This window comes from Podarcis raffonei, chromosome 2 (assembly GCF_027172205.1).
Source record: "Podarcis raffonei isolate rPodRaf1 chromosome 2, rPodRaf1.pri, whole genome shotgun sequence".
NCBI lineage: Eukaryota > Metazoa > Chordata > Lepidosauria > Squamata > Lacertidae > Podarcis > Podarcis raffonei.
In genome coordinates this window covers 55308651-55332102 of record NC_070603.1, presented here as the reverse complement: position 1 = coordinate 55332102, position 23452 = coordinate 55308651, and the positions used below count along the sequence as shown (strand labels likewise).

The 23452-nt window shown below is 42.7% G+C and overlaps 1 protein-coding gene across 1 annotated transcript in view; it reads left to right on the top strand.

The window, feature by feature from the left end:
* KCTD16 (potassium channel tetramerization domain containing 16) overlaps window positions 1-13856 on the top strand; it is a 147581-nt gene extending 133725 nt beyond the window's left edge. Inside the window, exon 3 of the mRNA XM_053376687.1 lies at window positions 12275-13856. Within this exon, the coding sequence (XP_053232662.1) occupies window positions 12275-12726 (452 nt within the window). The 3' untranslated portion in view covers window positions 12727-13856. The remainder of the gene's footprint in view (window positions 1-12274) is intronic.
* Window positions 13857-23452: the final 9596 nt, after the last annotated feature.

Sequence of the window (23452 nt, the reverse complement as noted above, 5' to 3'; positions counted from 1 at the left end):
CCTCCATTGTGGGAGAAGTCATGTGAGAGCTCTCCCTTTGATTTCTTGCATATAGCCAAGGAATGTTGACGGTAGTTAGAGAGATGAACCCAGGCTTTTCCTCCAATGTGGCATGGTTATTCTTGTACCATGGCATTATTTGGAAAGTTCTAGCAGTCATCAATCATCTGCCATATATTCAGCAGCTACCTTCTGTTTAAACCTTTAAACACCTGCAGAAAACCTTTCTATTCCACCAGGTCCATGCAAGCAAATAAAAATACAACTTTCTACAATAGCTAATTGATGTCTGATTTCAATATGTTTGTGTGGTTTTCTGTACTTTTATAAGCCTCTCTGATATTTTTCTATGAAATAGCAGTATGCAAATGAATGAATGAATGAATGAATGAATATATAAATATTGTCCTAATAAAAGATTGTCCTACTCAGTTTGAGCCAGTTTTAAAAAGAAAAGAAAAACAAAACTATAATCAAATAGCGGTAGATCAATAACAGCTTTCCAGAGTATGTTCAGAACTGTGAGAGCTGTGAGATCAGTGAGGAACTTTTCTGTGGTGGTTCCACATATATGGAATGTTTCTTTTCATGAGAGCATGATTAGCTAATGCAATAAAACTCAGCATTTAAACAACACCAGGTAGGATGAAAGAAAACAAAGTGCAGAGATTGAATGAAATTTAAGAGCTACAGCTTGATTTAGAAGTCTTGGGGAAATAAAACTGTCTGGTTCCAAGGAGAGATTAATGTACTTCTCTAGGGAGAGGATTCCATAACTGAGGTGCCACTACTGAGGATACCCTTTCATTCATAGCCATTGAATGGGTTGTATCTTGTTCACACAATGGAACTCCTCCCAAGTGCACAATGCATGCACTTTCCAAATCTGTTCTGGAGTGGTTGGGTTCCCTACCTTTCTTTGGTGATCACTCATAGCCGAGTAAGATTGTCTTCCATGAACACGGTCTTAACAGTGAGTCCCTAAGTGACTGTGGAGGCTAATTCTGGATCCACATGTCCCTGCAATGGGGACATAGGTTTCCGGACAGGAGTTGATCACAGTGAGGGTTTGCCAAATGTGCCTTCCTCTTAGCATGTTTCTCCCTTTCGTCCTGCGTTCCATTGTCTTCAAAGTCCATTACACCTTTGGTAAAGACTGTTCTCCTATTGGAGCGCTTGCAAGCCAGTGTTACCCAGTTGTTGGTGTTTATACTACATTTTTTAAGATTTGCCTTGAGAGAGTCTTTAAAACTCTTTTGTTGACCACCAGCATTACACTTTCCATTTTTAAGTTTGGAATAGAGTAGTTGCTTTGGAAGACAATAATCAGGCATCCAAACAAGATGACCAGTCCAACAAAGTTGATGTTGAAGAATAATTGTTTCAACACTGGTGATCTTTGCTTCTTCTAGTACACTGGCATTAGTTCGCCTGTCTTCCCAAGTGATGTGTAAAAATTTTCAGAGACACCATTGATGGAATCTTTCAAGGAGATGGAGATGGTGTTTATAAGTGGTCCATGTTTCACAAGCATACAGTGAGGTTGGTAGTACAATAGCTTTGTAAACAAGCATTTTGGTTTCCCTGAGAATATCCCGGTCCTCAAACACTCTGCACTTCAATCGGGAGAAAGCTGCACTCGCAGAGCTCAGACGATGCTGGATTTTGGCATCAGTGTTGTACCTTGTGGAAAGGTAACTGCCCAGGTAGGAGAAATGTTACACCATTGAGTTGGATTTGTAGTGCTGCAGAGGGGTGATTTTCTGTGAAGATATTTAGGATGGTTTGGAGCTCATCCTCTGAGTGTGCACACACTACGTTGTCATCAGCATACTGAAGCTCTATGATGGAAGGCATGGGAACTTTACTCTTTGCTTTGAGCCTACTCAAATTAAAGAGCTTTCCATCTGTTTGATATATGATTTCCACCCCAGTGGGGAGTTTCCCTTCAACAAAGTGTAGGATCATGGCAATGAAAATAATAAATAGAGTTGGGGCGATAACACAACCCTGTTTAACACCTGATCCTGCTGTGAATGGTTCGCTTTGAGAGCCATTGTTATCTGCGATCGTTGTTGTCATATTATCATGGAGGAGCCAAAGGATGTTCACAAATTTATCTGGACAGCCAATTTTAGAAGGACAGTCCACAGGGCATTACAATTTACAGTGTCGAAGGCCTTAGTCAGATCAATAAACACGATATACAGGGGTTGGTTTTGCTCTCTGCGTTTTTTCTTGAAGCTGTCAAGCAGTGAAAATCATGTCCACTGTCCACCTGGAAGGTTTAAAACCATTTTGGGATTCAGGAAGGGTAGCCTGTTAGGAGATGGTTTGCTAAGATCCTTGCAAGAATTTTCCAGGCCACAGCTAATATGGAGATGCCTTGATAGTTTCCGCAATCCACTCGATTTCCTTTTTTAAAAAGGTTGATAATTTTGGCATCTCTAAAGTCTGCTGGGATCTCCTCTCCCAGATTTTTTCGATGAACATGTGAAATTGTTGTGTAAGTTCAATTCTGCCCACTTTGAAGACTTCAGCAGGTATCCCATCAGGTCCGCCGGCTTTGTTGTTTTTCATTTGGTAAATAGCTGTACACAACTCTCCCAGATTTGGAGATACTACAAGCTTGTCTCTAATTTGTTTTTGCAAAATTTGTGAGAGGACCTCAGCAGCTACAGGGGAGTTGCGGTTAAGGAGATGCTGGCAATGTTCTTTCCAGTGCAGTGCAATAGCTTCTTTATCTTTTAGAAGTGTGGTACCATCTGCTGAATGTAGGCGGCATATGCCATGATTTATTGGCCCATATACAGTGTAACCTCTACTTACGACCATAATCCGTTCCGGAGGCCCGTCCACTGGGCGAAACCGGACACTAGTAGAGGCGTCATTGTGTGCGTGCACATTCGGCAGCAGTGTGCTTCTGTGCATGTGCAGATGGCAGAAGCTGCTTCTGCGCATGTGCAAATTGTGGCAAACCCGGTGTTTACTTCCGGGTTTGCCATGGTCGCAACTTGGAATGTCTGCAAGAAGAGGCAGTTGTAAGTCGAGGTTCCACTGTATGGTCTTTGTGGCTTTAAAGAAACTCTGTGCATCATGATATCGGCTAAGTGCTGGGTCTCTTGAGCTTCTTTTATCTACCTGGTGTTCTTTAGTTCTCTGGTTTTTCTTTGAACCTCAGCCTTAGCGTTGGCTCTGGTTTTTTCACAACGCATAGTCACAATGCATGCACTTCCCAAATCTGTTCTGGGGTGGGTGGGTTCCCCAATCCTCCAGAGCACATTAGTAGGGGGAGAGGAAAGAGAAATTCCATTGTATAAGGTCTTGCACCTACAGGATGACTTCATTGGTTCAACTCAGTGTACCTGCTCAAAGAATTCAGTTTGATTTCCTCCATCAACCCATAGAACCAAGGAAGATATTTTGCTCTCTGAGGCAAAATTATACCCCCACCCTTCTATGCACTTATGCTGACTGGATTAGCAGCTGAATCTTGCATCAACAGGACAGAACAGAATCCCCATTCTCTGCCTGAGGGCAGCAGGAGAGTTTAGTGGACGTAGGGCAAGCCACAAGGCACGTGCAACTCCAGCACCCCACCCTCTCTTCCTGTTGTCCCTTGCCTTATTCTGCCTAAAGATGGGGTTGACCCTGAGAAGTGCTACACACCTCAGTTCACCATGGTCATATGAAATTGGAATCACATAATGTGTCCAAGCAGATGCCTGGATACTGGAAAGGAAATGATGACTTGCTTGCAGACACTATCATTATTGTTTTCTTTGACTCAAGCAGTATTGAACCTTCTTCTTTTTCTTCTTTTTTACTTTGGTTCGTTGCAATGGCCAATATCACGATGAAGGCACTGGGATTTAGGGACTAAAGTGAGAAACTTTCTGGGAGTAGATAAGGACGCTGATATTGGGCAATGTGTAAGCACAGGAACAGTATGTGGGTATGAAGCCATTTCCTGTGATTTTTGGTTTAGACTCTGATTCTGCACACATCACTTACTTGGCCTACATAGGCACTGAAGTGTGCAGCTCCCTCATTAAATTATTTATGGATTTTGAAAGTTTCATGCATTTACAAATACATGAAGTGAAAAAGCACGCCCCACACAAAAAAACCACCCCCACAATTCTTCATCAGGTTGGGTTGTTTGCCTTGCACTTAAAGGGTTTTAGCCATCCAACAGAGAGAACTATAACCATGTGACTATTTGTGACCAATCTTACAATGGCCAGTAAGAAGAACTAAATGTAAACATGGCTTAATAACATTTGATGTCAGGTTTATCCCCATCAAATGGGCGATCTAATGGCATAAAGGAAGTAAATTGTTATGGGGTGTGCTAGAGTTGTGAGTGCATAGGCTTTAAATTCAGTCAAATGGATTAAACTGAGGGGGGGGATTATTTATCTCGATTATGCAGACTGAAGAACTGAATCGTGAAAATAGGAATAATCAAGGCTACAAAATAGCTTTACAGCTTATGCAACTATGCTTTGTGTGGCATTCCCTTCCCTTAGAATGGTTTTGTGCTTTAACAGAATAAATAAAGTCAGTCAATCAATCAATCTGTTGATACAGTCAACAGATCTCACCATAAAACTTGTCTATCAGTTAATATATGCATCATAATTACATATTTTCTTATGTAAGTGCTTTTGTATAAACAATAATCAACCATTTTATCCTGAAATGCTTGGCTTCAGTTCAGAAAAAATGCATAGGGTTGCCATATTTTGAAGGGAAAAAAAGAGGACACGTTTGCTGACTTCTACTTTTAACTATAGATTGCTATGACGACTCTACCCATGAAAAAGAGGACATGCCATGGAAAAAGAGGACATATGGCAACCCTGGCTTGAGGACCATTTGGGATGAAGTGGTTTACATCAGATCTATTTTTTAAAACATGTAGGATACCATCTTTGTGTCTGTTGATCAAAATATATGGTTCTGTCCAAATGTTTATGGTAGATTTCTGGTGCTTCAAGGCAAAATACATATGCAAATATGAATAGTGTTTCATTTGATGGTTTCTAAGATCACATAACCAGGATCTCTTAGGAATTATTGTTATGAGCATAGGTGGCTATGATCCAAAGGAGTGTTGCTACAACGGTGAAAGAAACCATAATGATGTGCACTTGTGTAGCACCTCCTGCCATACAGCCCACAATGGGCTCGCCCCATTTCTGTGCATGCTTCTGGATTAGATTTCTGGATTAGAGTCACTATTGTGCTTATAAAGACACTGTGTATTATTTTAAGGAACAATCCACTTGCAGAAGAGCAGGAACATCAAGGGACTAGAATTTTCCTTCTGTTGTGGCCCAGTGCTGCAAGGCCAGTTTATACATTCAGCAGAATCACGTGGTAAAGATTTTACTGGACTATAGCATTTCATACTAAAAGTGGGAGGATGGCATGTTTGAAAGCTTCCCCTATGGGTTGGGTAGCAAGTGGGACCTATCCGTAGAAAAGCAGTATATCGTGGAAACTACTTCAGCCTAGCTCTTACACTGAGAAGTTATTACTTCTGCTACAAAACGTGGAATGTTTCTGATGTGGTGAAGCTTTCAGTCATGCAACACTTCATACATGTGCCACTCACCATCTGGCCCAGGGCAGGGCCTGACGGGTCTCACTAGGACAGTTGCTGTTACTGCTGGAGGGGTGCAGAGTGCTTTTAAAATGTTTTTAAAAATTTTCTTTTGAATTTTTTGTATGTGGGGTGGGGGTGGGGGTGGGATGGATGTTTATTGGGCCTGGGAATTTGTTTGATTTTATGTTTTTGTAATTTTTATTGTTTTTTGTTTGTATTGGGTTTTTTTGGTTTTTTTTTTAAGGTGTTATTTTGTTCTTAAGGGGAGGGGTCAGGGCTGCTGGGGAGTAGGTCCCAGCCAACAAAATGGTTGGGGCATGTTCCACAGGGGGGGATGCACTGGGACAACCGATCTCAGTGATCACGGGTAGGAGGAGGAGTTACGCTAAGACCAGACCATGTCATTACAGAGGAGGCAGGTTTAGTCATTGTCTGAGGACTATCCCTGCCTCCGGGTCTGGTCCTGACCGGATGGATACTAGAATCAGCCAGGGATACCCACATGACCTGAAAGTGTTGCTGTGCAATGCCAGGTCAATGATTCATAAGACCACTGCCATCCATGACTTGATCATGGATGGAGGACTTGACCTGGCATGTGTGACAGAGACTTGGTTGGATGAAGCAGATGGGCCTGTCCTTGCCGCTGCTTGTCCACCAGGTTTCTCTTACGCACAGCAACCCAGGTCATGTGGGCGGGGAGGGGGGGTTGCAGTGATTTTTAGGAAGTCATTAGTTTGCACCTGGCGTCCTATTGGGAAGACCCAGTTTTCCGAGTGCATGCTCTGGAAGTTGGGCAATAGGGGCAGTACAGGATTCCTTTTGGTGTACCGAGCTCCCCGCTGCACCAAGGATTCCCTGCCCGAGCTGCTTCAGGTTGTGGCGGATGTTCTCCTGGAGACACCTAGCTTGGTTGTCCTAGGGGATTTTAACATCCATGCTGACACGACCTTACAAGGGGCCGCTCGGGACTTCGTGGAAAGCATGGCCTCCATGGGGCTGTCCCTGAATAAGTCTGGCCCAACCCATAGCCGCGGACATGCCTTGGACCTGGTGTTTACCTCTATGGATATTGGTGATCTGACACTAAGTAAAAGCGAAACGAAAGAAGTGCCATGGTCAGATCACTTCTTGGTGCAACTGGACTTCTCTGCGACCCATCCCCTCTGCAGGGAGGTGGGACCGATTCGGATGGTCCGCCCCCGCCACTTAATGGATCCAAATGGTTTCCAGAGAGTGGTAGGGGATGCTTTATCCCATGTTGATGGCCTTTCAGCTGATTCCCTGGTGGCCCGCTGGAATGTGCAGTTAACCAGGGCTATTGACTGTTTGGCTCCGAAGCGCCCTCTCCGATTGCATGGAGCCCGGAGAGCCCCGTGGTTTTCCACGGATCTGAGGGCAATGAAACAATCGTTGAGACGGCTAGAGCGCCGGTGGCGGATAACTCATTCTGAATCTGACCGGACACAGGTTAGAGCTCAACGTCGAGCCTACCAAGTGGCGATAGCGACGGTGAAGAAGAATTTCTTTTCCGCCTCTATTGCATCTGCAGAAAACAGCAGCAGGAGACTTTTTCAGGTGGTTCACAATTTAGCAGAACCACCTGCGACATTGGGGCCCAGTACGGGCCACATGATCTCCTGCAATGATTTTGCAAAGTTTTTTGCAGATAAAATCGCTCAGATTCGGGAAGAAGTAGACTCCACCGTGGGAGCAGGGCCATGGCGGGAGAGTGCTAGAGTCCTGTCTAGTCAAGTTGTGTGGGATCAATTCCAATCTGTTACCTCCGAGGATGTGGACAGGCTGCTTGGACGAGTGAAGCCAACCACCTGTCTCCTGGATCCTTGCCCATCCTGGCTTATAAAATCCAGCCGGGAAGGACTGGGCGATGGGCTTCGTGGGGTGGTGAATGCTTCCCTCCGTGAGGGAGCCTTCCCAGACCCGCTGAAAGAGGCGGTTATTAAACCGCTTCTTAAAAAAACATCTTTAGATGCGGCCACGATGGCCAATTATCGCCCAGTCTCAAATCTCCCATTCTTGGGCAAGGTGATTGAGTGAGTGGTTGCTGAACAACTCTAGGCACGCCTGGAAGAAGCGGACCATTTGGATCCCCTCTCTCAGCGGCGTTTGATACCATCGACCATAACATCCTTCTGGACCGTCTTGAGGGGCTGGGAGCTGGGGGCACTGTCATACAGTGGTTCCGCTCCTTCCTCCTGGGCCGTGTTCAGAAAGTGGTGGGGGGGGATGAGTGTTCAGACCCCTGGGCTCTCACTTGTGGGGTGCCTCAGGGTTCTGTCCTCTCCCCCATGCTTTTCAACATTTACATGCAGCCACTGGGAGAGATCATCAGGAGGTTTGGGCTGGGTGTTCATCAGTATGCGGATGATACCCAGCTCTACCTCTCTTTTAAATCAGAACCAGTGAAGGCGGTGAAGGTCCTGTGTGAGTGTCTGGAAGCGGTTGGAGGATGGATGGCGGCTAACAGATTGAGGTTGAATCCTGACAAGACAGAAGTACTGTTTTTGGGGGACAGGAGGCGGGCAGGTGTGGAGGATTCCCTGGTCCTGAATGGGGTAACTGTGCCCCTGAAGGACCAGGTGCGCAGCCTGGGAGTCATTTTGGACTCACAGCTCTCCATGGAGGCACAGGCCAAATCTGTATCCAGGGCAGCTGTTTACCAGCTCCATCTGGTACGTAGGCTGAGACCCTATCTGCCTGCAGACTGTCTCACCAGAGTGGTACATGCTCTGGTTATCTCCCGCTTGGACTACTGCAATGCGCTCTACGTGGGGCTACCTTTGAAGGTGACCCGGAAACTACAACTAATCCAGAATGCGGCAGCTAGACTGGTGACTGGGAGCGGCCGCCGAGACCATATAACACCGGTCTTGAAAGACCTACATTGGCTCCCAGTACGTTTCCGAGCACAATTCAAAGTGTTGGTGCTGACCTTTAAAGCCCTAAACGGCCTTGGTCCAGTATATCTGAAGGAGCGTCTCCTCCCCCATCGTTCTGCCTGGACACTGAGGTCCAGCTCCGAGGGCCTTCTGGCGGTTCCCTCACTGCGAGAGGCCAAGTTACAGGGAACCAGGCAGAAGGCCTTCTCGGTAGTGGCGCCCGCCCTGTGGAACGCCCTCCCATCAGATGTCAAAGCGATAAACATCTACCTGACATTCAGAAGACATCTGAAGGCAGCCCTGTTCAGGGAAGTTTTTAATATGTGACATTTTAGTGTATCTTTCATCTTTGTTGGAAGCCGCCCAGAGTGGCTGGGAAAACCCAGCCAGATGGGCGGGGTACAAATAAATTATTATTATTATTATTATTATTATTATATATTCCAAAATGGCACAGTCCAATGAAACTTTAACCATTTATTCTCCTGAATATATATACTGGTCTGAAAAGAAACTGGGTGAGCTTATTGTGTGGAATTCTATAGCGTTGCATTCTTAGCTGGAAAATAGATGGATTAGCAGTGAACCTCGGAAAGTTCATTCATGCCTGCTTTGCTTTTGATGTGGCACTGTTGTCTGAGAGAAAAACAAGAGAAGATTTATATCTGTTCTATATCTGACAAAAGCCCAAAGACATCCATCTCTATCTGTTATTCTCCTGCTGAATTACCTTCTTTTTTTAGCCTGTTGAAAGTTGGCAGTTAAATTTTGGAATAAATCATCCTATGATTTCTGAATATTGTTCTAACTCTGCTCTGTTTTCTGCAATGAAACAATAGGTCACTCCAGTGGGGGGAAATTACCGTTGAGTTAAAATGTCAGCTACAAACTAAAGACTTGTGAATCGATAAGGCTCATAGATGTATTTTTCAAAAGTTCATATGATCTGTTTTTAACTAAGCCTTTGTGTGCAATGCCTTTTACAGAGATGGGAGATTTTTTTAAAAAAAAGATTCAATTTAGCTATTATTGACTTTCCCCCCCAAGCTAGACACAGAAGGACTCTCAAAGCAGGTCTATAAATTAAATTAGCCACACAGTACACAGACTGTGGGGCTCCTTCGTCATGAACAGAGAAGAGCAAGTAGGAAGTGAGGAGAGAAGCTGTTTTCCGCTGCTTTTGTAAATCACAGGCATTTTGTTAACAGGTGTTGCAGACATAGAAAGATGGGAATGAAGGCAGTGGGAGGATATATATATATATATATATATATATATATATATATATATATATGCAGTGCACATATTTCAAAAATGCATGAGCACTCTAGGAGCTCACAAAGTCATGTTTCGCTCCACTGCAGTTGCCTTTTCATGAGGGGGGAAAAGGATCAGCCGCTTGATTTGTATTTAACTATGTACCTAACAGCTGTAGATAGGCTGTGCAATGAAGTCTTGAGAGAAGAAAAATGCCCTGGATATTCTGAAGAATTTCTTCAGACTGGCACAAGGAGGTTTTTGTTCCTAAGGAAGCAAGGTTTTGCATCTAACTGCTTTAAATGGTCTCAATGAGATGAGACACCTTCAGTTCAAACTGTCCTCACACCTTCTTTCTATGTACAATGCATGGATGGAGACGGGAGGAGTGGGATTACACTGCTGCACCCAAATCCATTGCACATAGACCCCAAAGGTCTGAAAAAGGATGCTTAACTGTGTGTAAACATATGAGGTACTTATACATGTGCACAAGTCAAACACCCCTTTCCAGACTTCACAAAGGACGGGGGGGGGGACAGGAGGGTGCATGTTATTGGGGACAGGACTAGTGGTGCAGTTCATCTCCCCTCTTGTCTTCCCTTGTCCATGTAAATATTCTATATATGGAGAAGATGAAGATCAAAGACAGCAGTAGCCCGTGTGGTGCCTTTCAACTTGCATGTGCCCCAGTTGTTGGACTCCATCTCCCATCTGCCCAGCCAGCATGGCCAATGGAGAGGGGTGATTTAAGTTGTAGTCCAATGACATCTGCAGGCCACCACATTAGTGACCCGTCATCTAGGGGCTTAAGTGGTTTGCTAAAAAATAAGTTAAAATGCACAAATATGCACAGAAACCCTTAGAAAAAGGCATAACAATCTTAAGTCAAGAGGCCAACAACTCTTATCTATACAAATGTTTCAGAACATTAGCACCCATTGGCAATGAAAAGCTTCTGTTCAGAAGGAAAGGGAAATTTCAATTTTCTTCACTAAGGCCTGTCCAAATTGCCATTCTTGGTGCCAGCATGGTTCTCTCCAGAACACCTGTTCCAAATAGTCTTTGTCAGTTTGTGATTTTCAGATGACACAAGAAACATACGCCAAGCATAAGTCCTCCTGATGCCACTAGGCAGTCCTACAGTGAAGTACAAATCCCCTTTGCCACTGCAGCTCAGAAAACCCACCTCTCACTTGGCAGCTGAATGAGATCTTGCTTTGAAATCAGAGCTGGACACCCCAAAAATAATATAAGGGATTTTTGTTTGATTATCTGTTGATCATTACTGTATATCCCTTTGGAGATGGTTATGTTTTTAAATCCCACCTGGGATGGTCTGGTCTGCAGTCTTATATGAATAATTCCCATTGAAATTAGTGGGACTTGCCTCTGAGTAGAGATTCATAGGATTGGGCTATTACTTACTTTAGAAAATAACAGTGAAGGTCTGTCATTATGGATGGTGTCTCTGTGTTGCTTACGAAGTCTCTGATATCATGTAGGGGGCCCCTTGATACAAGGGATGGCAGTCAGGTTCTGCCCTTACTGCACTCCATAAATATAGAAGAAAGGAAAAAGATGTCCCAGAGAATGGGGAAGGGGGTAAACCTATTTCCTGCTCCTAATGTCTAAAGCCTGTTCCTGTTTGCATAACCCACTCTAAATTCTGTTTATTTTAATCACACAAGAGTGTGGCAGAAGTTTAGAAACTGGCTTTATTTCTCAATACAGAAAGGCAAAAGTGGCATCCCGTCCCCTCATTTGCATCTCTGGAAACTGTGCCCCAGTTTCTCTTGCAGATGATGTGTCTCTGTTAAGAAGCTGCTACTCAGCAAACTAAATTATATTTGGCTTGATTTGAATGATGGTTATGGTCCCCACAGGTTGGGAGTGATGATTATGTTCTCTCCAAAGACAGATGACATTTTAAATCCATCATTAGCTCAGTATTTCATTCAGAAGGCAAACGATTTCCCCCCCTTTATTTTTCCTTTATTATTTTTCTTTAAAAAAACTGTTCTAGTTTTTCCTTTAAAAAAACTGTTCTAGTTTTTACTTCTAGCCATAGATTATTACTTTGGGCACATCTTCAACTAAGCATTTTTAAATGACAAATCAAGAAACCAATTAAGACATATTTAGTCTTCGGTGCTGCACCCACTTACACACACTTAAATCCTATTGATTGCAGTAGAACCTAAATGCATGTAACTGGTCAGGGGATTTCAGTCATAAACATTGGTTTGCGTTGTGTGTGTGTTTAATGCTAGAGGCTTTCCAGCTGGCTGATTACAAACCTCAAAGACCAGTAATTTTTCTTCCCAGAAGAGCCTCAGTTCTCATTTGTGTGCTCCATTTATCCTGCCAATATATTCACTATGTGGCGATGACATAGTGCTTTTTTAAAAGCATATGAATGAAAGCTGCACTGTATGTCTCTCTGAATCTTGCCAGGTCTACAGCAGCATGTCCTTACCATGTTCTCTGTTTCTATTTCCAGGAGAGCCTTCAAGATGGTCTTCATCACACTGTGACTGCTGCTGTAAAAATGGCAAAGGCGACAAAGAAGGAGAAAGTGGAACCTCCTGCAATGAACTCTCCACCTCGAGCTGCGACAGCCAGTCAGAAGCCAGCTCCCCTCAAGAGACTGTCATCTGTGGCCCGGTCACCCGCCAGTCCAATATACAGACTCTGGATAGGCCAGTCAAGAAAGGCCCGGTGCAGCTACTTCAGCAGTCCGAAATCCGGAGGAAAAGCGACCTGCTCCGAACTCTAACTTCCGGCTCTAGGGAATCCAACTCTAGTAAAAAAAAATCGGCGAAAGAAAAGCTCTCGATTGAGGAAGAGTTAGAAAAATGCATCCAGGATTTCCTCAAGATCAAAATCCCAGACAGGTTTCCAGAAAGGAAGCACCCTTGGCAATCTGAACTGTTACGAAAGTATCGTCTATAGGAGCGGGGTTAGGGCAAGGAAAATCACCTTATTGCAATTTACAGAATGAGATCCTACATGATAAAGAAATAAAATAATAATGGTAATAATTTGTTAGATCACACACACAAAAATGACGATGACCCACAATCCATCACTATAGTACAGCCTAATTTGCCTATTTCACCAAAGCATTCCTAATTACACTATAACAACATCCTCCCTGTGATAGGAGGATTAACAAGGCATTCATCATGTGTTAACCTCCTGACATATGCCATATGCTTGCAGTGCCACATGCACAGCTAAGGAAACATGTGCAGTATGGTTGTGGGTTGGCACCACCAACGACGAAAATTTTCATATGGTCGGGCAGAGTTTTATGGTGGGTGGTGATTTTCTAAGCTGCATGCCTTCTTGAGTTCACCTTTAATGTCATTTATTTGGAGAGAGAAGCTGGGTCAGGCAGATGTCAATGGTCTTGAAAGGAAGACGTGATGTCTTGCCGGTTTACACCAGGAGAGAGTGTATATATGTCTGTGTGCCACATAAAAGTTTTCTTCGTTTCCTCCTTTTAACTGTGTGTTACTCTCAAAAGTACTACTAGAGCTTACTGGATGACCTATGTCCTCTTCCCCACCCCTGTAGAATTATGTACAGAATAAGTATTTGCCCCCTTCTTTTCTTGGAGAGGAGGGTCAACTCTTGATATCAGCGGTAGATCTGAATTTGCTCTGTTTGCACACCATGAATGTTTATGAGCCACAGACTGCACTCAGCTTAGCAGGAACATCTGACAAGCCAATGGCTGCAATCCAGTAGGGAGATACGTGCGGGGTCCAAGTGGTTGTGGGCTGTCACACTTCAGATTTTGCTCAGTTTCTCTTTCAGCAATTTTCATCCCAATCCCTTAAACTTGGAGTGTTTAAAAAGTAGCCCCATGGATTCAGGAGGGAGAGCTGCTGGAATAAAAACTGATAGAACTCTAGTGTGCATGGAGAAATGGCAGAAATCTGCATTGTGAATTGTAAGTCCTGCCAATGTTTTTTTGTGTTTTTTTTTACTGGCCCTGCCTTCCAAAGAGACTTTATGTGCATGCAGAAATCAAGCAGGAAATCCTTTTCCATCATGTTATCTCCACGCCAGAGAATATTTCTTTTTTTAAACGTATCAGTGATGGCACAGGGGCAGTAAAATAAGTAACTAAATGGCAACACTAATTGTACCTAGTTGTTGGACTCTTTCTGCAGCCTTCATTTCTTAACTTGAGGAATTGGCAAGTGGTGTGGGGGCGGGGAGAGAGATTAGGTTCAGTTCTAGTTGTGTACAAATGGTCTTTTGACCATCTTGATACAATTTACCTGGCATCTCTGTTAATATGTTAGGCGATTTTGTCTACCTCTCTGCTCTTTCGTCCTTTCTCATGCTATAGAGCTCTCATCCCACCCCACAACAACAAATGTGTTTAGGAGATTAAGGATGAAAAGGAAAGGAACCAGTTGAAAGAGGAGATGCTGATGATTATTCCTCTTCTGGAGGAAGAATACGGGCAGGTCAAGCCGCTGAGTTGTTGATTTATGTGGGCTTGCCAAGCGCTGCTGCCTAGAACGTCTTTGGCCCAAATAAATGGGGGAGAGCAGGCTCCCATCCCCTTTTGACACAGATGCAATTAGAAGAAATTATAGGCCTAACAAGATGCATTTTGCACTCCGGTTTGCAGGAAATGGATTGTTCAAGTGACAGGCAACATTCCGCTTCTAGCTGCATGCATTTGAAAATGAAATTAAAAATTGAAAAGTATCCAAATGCACTCAGCTAATGGGGATTCATGGCGGGGGGGAGAGCAAGGGCCTTCTCAGAACACAAGAAATTCCCTTTGAGGGGAAGAGCTTCACTTACTTATGAGCATCTTTTTTACCTATAGCATTAGACCAAAAGGGAGGCAGGGTCTGAAGAAGCTTGTGTGGGAATGTGTGAAGAATAAAGCGAGATGTGCAGACACAAAGCACTTGAGATACAATAAAAACTTATCTCCTTTAAGCAGCAGGCCAGCCCTTCAGACAAACCCTCTTTGTCTATTTTGTAAGGTTTATTCCAATTATGAGCACCCTTACATAAAAGCAGGTTCTGCTGTAATAAACTGGGCTAAACCTCCCAGTAAAGATGGTGGTGATGACTGATGAGCTCAAGATAACATGGTTCTTTCCCCTACATCCTATTTATTATCAACAACCCCATAAAGTAGATGAGGCTGCAGGTTAACCAAGTGAGCTTCAGGCTGAGTGGAGATACAAACCTGACTTTTCCATCCTAGTACTCAAGAGCAGCACATGTCGTGAGGTTCCTGCTTACCTGGATGGGGATAATGTGGACTGGCAGGAAGGTCACCTATGGGAGCAGCAGACTGCAGTTCTGCTTGTGCACCTGTGCACCTCCCTGCAGTGCTGCCCAACCCTAGACCCATCCAATTAAGCAGCAGTGCAACAACCACTGTTGGGATGATGCAACTTCCATGATTATTGCCATATCTTAGTTGTGAGCTCTCAGGGTGCTGAGGAGTCAGAGGAAACATTCTGAAGCATGAGAAGGGAAATATTAGGAAGTTCAGTATGAAATGATGCTGAAAGCATGTACCCTACCAGTACTTTCTGGAAGTAAGAACTGTTTGGCTTCCTTGGGAAGCGGTGGTCTCTCCTTCATTATAGGTGTTTAAGCAGAGGTTGGATGGCCATCTATAATAATAATAATAATAATAATAATAATAATAATAATAATAATAATAATAATAATTATTTATATCCCGCCCATCTGGCTGGGCCTCCCCAGCCACTCTGGGCGGCTTCCAACAAAATATTAAAATACAGAAATGCATCAAACATTAAAAGCTTCCCTAAACAGGGCTGCCTTCAGATGTCTTCTAAAAGTCTGGTAGTTGTTGTTTTCTTTGACATCTGGTGGGAGGGCGTTCCACAGGGCGGGCCCCACTACTGAGAAGGCCCTTTGCCTGGTTCCCTGTAACTTTGCTTTTCACAGTGAGGGAACCGCCAGAAGGCCCTCAGCGTTGGACCTCAGCGTTCGGGTAGAATGATGTGGGTAGAGATACTCCTTCAGGTATACTGGACCGTGGCCGTTTAGGGCTTTAAAGGTCAGCACCAACACTTTGAATTGTGCTTGGAAATGTACTGGGAGCCAATGTAGGTCTTTCAAGACCAGTGTTATGTGGTCTTGGCGGCCGCTCCCAGTCACCAGTCTAGCTGCAGCATTCTGGATTAGTTGTAGTTTCCAAAGGATCCTTCAAAGGATGCTTTAGCTGAGATTCCTGGATTGCGGGGGGCTGGACTAGATGACTCTTGGGGTCCCTCTTCCAATACAATTCTATGATTTTATGATACTAAAGGCTTGTAAAAACTTCGATCAGGACAGAATTCTATGGCTTTCAAATTACTGGTGGGAACCAATAAGCATCAGTTTGGTATGCCTGGGCTTAATTTTAGAGGAGAGAAGGGAGTCAGGATGTCTATCTGGGAACACAATCTTCCAATCTGCAAGGCCTGTCTCCTAATTCTGAGGAACGTTGGATTTTTTTTTGTCATTAGGAATGAGGGAAATCCACTCAGTAGCTTCTCAGGAGCACTTTCATCTCCATCTACTTTTTGGGCTTTCAGGGTGAGCCCAGGCACTGAAAATATTGACCAGGGCTGAGCCTTGCCACAAATCAAACCAGTCTTTTCTCGCTCTGATTGAGTTGAGGTAGCATGTGTAGTAATTGAGTTGATGTTTAGCATTAGTGACATTTTTAGCAGCCTGTTAAAGAAACCATTCGCACCACAGAACCTGGATTTACATTGATTTAGTTAATTGGAGGTTAATTAGAGTAAACCGACTTAAATCCAAGCACTGTGGAGTAACTTTTTTCTTCTTACAGCAGATCAGCTTGGAAAGCCTGAGTTTTTGCACAGGGTCTCTCAGCAGTACCTCCCAGCCCAGACAAAGGTGCTGCGTGGCATGATGGGTATAGCACCAGCTTAGACTGAAGAGTGTTTGCTTTCAGCAGATCTGAAGCCTAGTCTCCTGGTTTTATAGCTGTCATTTTCTCTCACAATTTTGCAACTAAATTATTTATGGAGAGAGGTAGTCGCAAATAAATCTGCAGAGGTCGTTAGCCAGGACTAAATTTGCTTTTCAATGAAGCCTCAAGAGCTCTTACTGAGTACAGGTGTAGTGCAGGGATGAAGGAATCTGTCAGCTTTGGTTCCCCATCTCCCCAGTCCTAGGTTCAATTCTTTACATTTCCACATCAGTTTGTTCTTTTTTTAAAAAAAAACAAACCATGAAAATCTGCCCGCATTTTAATGGAAAATTTCCCTAATATACACATTTTTTTTGCATGCGGTTTCATCTAATATAATGCATTTTTCTTTGTCATTTTCACTAACACACATCAGAAACAACTGCTGCTTACTGGAAGTGAGAGTGGCAAAGTCAGTGCTGTGCAAACACGTCAGAGGAGCCAGTTTCTGCACTTTGTGTATTTTTATTCAGATTCATAATGGATTTTGGTGCTGAGAAATAGGGAGAGAGTAGAATGATGAAGTCACCTGGAGCCCTTGTTAGCAGAGCCGGTGTCAGGAGCTGTCATGGTAGGGAATCTGCAGGGGTCCCTCTGATAAGAGCCCCCTGGACCTGCTAGACGAAGTGAGAGAGAGCGGCCCATGGAGGGTGTTTGGAGGCCCTCCAAAACTTGGAACTATCGTCAATCCTTGGGGTGGGGAATAAGTCCAATAAACAAGCACATAAATCAGAGCTTTTTTCGTGCTGTAATCTTAGGAAGAAAATCAATGAAGAAAGTTGGAAACTGAAATAATAATAATAATAATAATAATAATAATAATAATAATAATAATAATAATTTATACCCTGCCCATCTGACTGGGCTTCCCCAGCCACTCTGGGCGGTTTCCAACAAAATATTAAAATACAGTAATGCATCAAACATTAAAAGCTTCCCTAAAGTCCCAGGAACAAACCAAGAGCAACTCCAGTGTCAAACTGAGATTTGATGTCTACGTATATGAATGTATTTCTTATTTGCCTTTATTTGAGCTTGAAAGATTATTAAGGCAGTTTCTCCCTCCAGTTAATCATGGTTGCCAGGACATGGAGTCAAAGTAGCAAACAGCATCATCTTAATGAACTGTGCTCAAGTCCACAGTGGCGGGAGTGTGTATACACACACACACACACACAGAGAGAGAGAGAGAGAGAGAGAGAGAGAGAGAGAGAGATGTAATAATCTTACATGTACTTCATAGTTGAGTTTCTTCTAATAAAGCCTATAAACAAATCCAATTAATTACAGAAATCAAATGGACTCCCATAAGCTACCACACCTTCCCTGATCAACTTCTTCCACGATTTCATTGACCACTTAAGTCAGGGGTGGGGAATTTGCAGACTTGGGGATCCATGTGGCCCTCAGCCTTTTTTTTTTTTACAGGAATTGTGAGGGGACAGGGAAAAAGGAGTTTGGCTGAAAGAGAGAATAGGGTAAAGGGGGACCTCCCACTTTTGGCTCAGACCCCGTCTACTCTTGCTTCTGGTGCCACCAATCACTGGCATGTGGCTAAGAGGAGCCAGTGGCCCATCTAGTCCAGGATCCTGTTCTCTCACAATGGCCAACCCGATGTCTGTGGGAAGCCTGCAAGCTTGACATGAGCGCAGGAGGACTCTGCCCACCTGCGATTCCTAGCAATTGGTATTCACGGCCATACTGCCTCTGACAGGAGAAGTAGAACATAGGCATCCCGGCAAGTAGCCATTGAGAGCCACTAACAGATAGCACCTGAGGTAATATAGCCCTCAACAGAAAAAAAAGTTCTCCATCCCTGACTTGGTTATTCCACTTTGACCCGTTCCCAGGTATAGAAATGTAATTAATAATAATAATAATAATTCACCTTTTGATTAATAATGTACTTTTCAGAAAACTGATTCCCCCTCCCAACTGAACTTGTCCTTAGACATATACAGTCCATAGGTATTTTTCCCTCTTGCCTTCTGGTTCTTAACCTCCTCTTTTTTGCATTTATATTTCTTCTGTCTTCCCTCGATACTTCCTCCAGAGTCTAAGCTGGCTCCAGAAAAAAAAAATCTATCTAAGGTAGTCTGGGGGTTCTGCCATGTCTCCATGAACAGCAGCATGAAAACATATCAGAAAGGCACAGAATCTTAGACAGGTTTTGGGTTTTGTTTTGGGTTTTTTGTGTCTTGTTCCCCCCCCCCCATCAAGACTTGTGAAACAGATTCTTTGCCCAGCCAGGTCTGCAGAACAGTAGAAAACAAGAAATTAGTCTTTTCCATTATTATTATTATAGGCTCTTGATAAGAATCAGTCATTCCCCAGGATCATCATGTGCTCACAGTTCTTCTCACTGCAAATCACAAAGAAGACAGCCTAGCATTAATTCATCTTAATAGCAAATTATAGAGAAAAATGGATGTGGGGTTCATTCGCCCGATAGCACTTCAGCAGGGATTTATCTTGTAGTTTACATGTTGGATTGTCAATGAGGCACAGGCTGAAGCTCAGCATGGCTGACACTCTGCAATCTCAAATGCAGTCAGCTCCCCCCTCCCCCCTCTCTATATAAACTTATTGGATATTGTAGCACAAACCCTTTGGCCAGCAAGGAAGAAGGAGAAGAATGCTTAGAATATTTTCTTTTCCTCTGAGGTTGAATAGAACTGGGTTTCATTTTATACAAGCTGGTTCAGTGATTAATATCTGCAGGGAGGGGGAAAATCAGACCATACGAAATGTGCCAGAATAGATGATTTATGTGGCCTTTCCCCCCAGTTTTAGATGAAATAGTTGTTGTTCTTTTCCAGTGCCTGCCCCAAGAGTCTTAAAATTTAATGTCCAATATCATATATGTTTACGCATATATATCTAGCAGTAGCAAACCTATATGCATGCAGCCCCCGTTACAGATGTACACATAGAGCTCTTCAGTGGACAGAATAGAAGAAAGTGAATGCAATATTCACAATTAAAAAATAATAATAATAGGTAAATGATTGCAGGCAAAAGAGCTCTGTATGGGCAGTGGAACTCTGGCACCTGTAAGAAATTCAAATTCTTTATATGAATTGTAATATGGACATGACAAACTCACAGTCTCACTACAAGTTTTTAAAGCGTTTATAAAACCTGTGATAAAACACTGAGAATGAAAGGCTTCTTTGAAAAGGAAGTGGAGAGGGGGTGGGCAGGAGGATGAAGTTAACTTAACTGGGATAATAGCCTAAAGCTTTAATAACTACCTTGGTCCCTAGGCCAAAACTTTCAGAGGAGGTGAGGGTGGTGTGGCAGGGCATGATTTCTAACCTCTGCCAGACAAGAAGAGTCCAGCTAATTGTATTGGCTGTTTCTTTCCTCATTATTATTATTGTTTATATTATCAAAAAGAGTCTCAGTTAAATTCTGGATGAAACTTATTCACATCATAAAAACCAAGGATGGTGTTTCCAAACCCCCAGCAGTGCATTGGCTCTAATGTACCCTTAAACACTCTGAAGAGGAGGAAAGATGTTCAGTACTACTATTACCTGGTATCTTCAGTGGTTTTCCTATTCTTCGCTTAGGAATAAAGAAACACAGGGAGGTATTCAGTGATGTTTCCTCTGCTGATGGAAGGCATTCATTCACAGCACAAGGAGAAAGGCATTTTTTGGATATTCCTTCTCCTCCCTTCAGCCCCCAGCCCCAGCCCTCCTAAATTTGCTCAGATATATTGTGTGGTTGCAGATAGCGATGAAGAGATATCCAGTTTGTTTCACATGTTAATGGGAACCTACCTAATTCACACTTCCCAAAACAATACACAAATTGAAATGCAGCGATTGTTTGAAGGAAGCACTTCTCCAAATTTTGTGATCTAGTCTTCCAGCTGGGAAATGTGTACAAAAACTCACATATTAGAGAAAGGGTGTGCAAGATGCATATGTTAGTGAACGCAACATACAAAAATGTGGTGTATTGGGGAAATTGCTTGTAATATGTGTGTGTGTGTGTGTGTGTGTGTGTGTGTGTGTGTGTGTTAGACAAAAAGGCTTGAAAAATGTTTCTATCAGCAGAAATATGCACTAAAATTTCTGACAAATGCTTGTGAGGATTGTTTTAAAACAAACAAATAAATCAAAGACTGATGCAGAAATGTGGTGAACTGACGTTGAGACTGGAAGAATTAGAAACTGAGAGAAACTGTTATCGGCAAATTTGTTCATCTCCAGTTGTAGGGGGCTGCGGGGAGGTGGATTGCTAAAAAAACCCTTTCCTTCTCCATTCCACTCAGGGATGCCTTCTGTTAGTTACAAGAACACCACTGGACGCCAGCCTTAGGTAATGTTGCACTCCTGCAGCTTGCACTGATCTTCAAACGCTTTGTGAGAAGTAGGAAATAGCAACATTTGTCTCTTATATTGTACGTTCCAGTCTGAAATATAGAAAATGTTCAAATATAGTCAATATCTCATGATCAACAAGAAGGCAGGTCATCCAGGTGGTAATATCAATAAAATACAAAGGAAATACACTACGTAGAAAAGCATGACTAAAAACATGTTGTGATAATGATGATTGTGATTAGAAATGCTTATCTGCATTTGAGAGGGTTACTTTAAATCATTCTTCTCAATTTCCCAAGGATTCTACCATAGGTAGTTACATACCCAACATATTTCTAATACTTTAGGTCGCAGAACCAACATCAGCCATGCACAGGTCCCCTCAGGTCCCTCAATTCCATGGTTTGTATAGTAGATGTGCTAATTTATACCTCATCACATTCATTTTATGAAAAGTTCACATATATAACAGGGAATAGAAATTCTAGTTTGAGTATTCCTGGTTGAGCTGTAATACAAAGCCGAGGATTGTGGTTTGATCCTGCTTGTCACCAGGGCAGAGTGAAATGGGAGTGATTTACGCATTCACAGTAAACCATTAATCATGGCTTACATTGATGTGCAAATGCAGTCAATGACTTTGCTCTCAGAAATAAGGAAGCTGCCTTATATTCAGCCCAATCCTTGGTCCATGTAGTTCAGTACTGTCGACACTGACTGGCAGGGGACACTTCCAGTCCTATCTAGAGATGCCAGGAATTGAAACTGCTCTACCATTTAACTTCAGCCCAGATCTGATTCTACTCTAGCATTTTTTATTAGAACTGAAAGAGGGAAGATTCAGAAAATGCAGCAGCTTCATATTAATAGGCTTGCTCTCATAGCATACTATTTAGTTACTGTGTGTGACAGTAATAGGACTCACTAGTTCTTTTGAAGATGGTTGCACTTGTCAGCCAGCTCTCAAAAACCTTTTTTAAAAAACCTTTTGCATTCCACCTATCTCCACAGCAGGTATATCCAGCCTGTTCTCGCTGAACTGGGCCTTAAACTACTGCTAAGAATTTTTTTAGAACCTAAACACAGAGGAAGCGGAAATGTTCTCCACTGATTGCAGCGAAGTGCAGAACTCCAGACCCTTCAAGTGTCCCTATTTTGTAGGAACAGTTCAAGATTTACAGAAGTCGTTCCAATTTCTGGAATGTCCCACTTTTCCTTAGGACGTCCCTATTTTCATCAGAGAAATGTTGGAGGGTATGGTAGGATGTCCCTATTTTAATCATAGAAATGTTGAAAGGGTATGGAGTTATGCAGCCCTTGAGCCAAGGAGATAAGTAACCATACAGCCTTTAGAAGACATCAGAAAGCAGCCCTATATAGGAAAGTTTTTTAAAATGTTTAATGTTTTATTAGGTTTTAATATATGTTGGAAGGCACTCAGAGTGGCTGGGGCAACCCAGTCAAATGGGCAGGGTATAAATAAAATAACATCATCCTCATCCTCTTTTTTAAAAAGTTTTTATTGTTAAAATAATTCAGCATTAATACACACATATTGCGTATATACAAGCATACAAACATACATTTCATACAATCCTTAAAAATATTCAAAGATACCTACACTCAGTCCCACAGATAATTCCTTTTCCCATCACCATCCACCACGCCTCATCCCACCTTTGTGTTAGACTTCCAATCTACTCAATTGCAATTTCTTTCCATTTCTATTACTTTCTTTCACACACCTTTAACCTAATTTCATGCTTCTTTTTCTATTACACATTGTTATCCACCTTATTTAGTATTTCAGTATTTAAACGGAACTTGTTTATTCTAATAGGAGTTCTGATTTTTCAATATGGTTTTGCAAGTATCCTTTAAACACCTTCCAGTCCCTGTCTATCTTCTCTTTTGAGATCCTTCCATCATCATCATCATCATTATCATCATCATCATTATTCCACGAAACAGATCCACAAGAATATACTAGTCCAAGGCATAGGCTCAGCATCTTACAAAATATGGAATAGGACATCCCTATTTTCACTGGATAGATGTTGGAAGGTATGGACCTCTGACTTAAAAGTCTTGAATGCTGGGATATTCAGACCCTGCTTCACAGTTCTTGTAGGCAAAGGACTTAGATAACTTTAAAAATGAGCCTGTCCTTGCTGAAGCAATGTGAAGCTGCCAATTCAGACAGTAAAATAAAGACATGTAGCCATTAGCATTCTTCCAACAATTTGATGCCATTTTAAGTTTTCACCAACATGAATGCTAGTCAAACCCATTAAAACTGAGTTGACCTAATGCATTTAAGTTACTTCCCTGACATATTAAC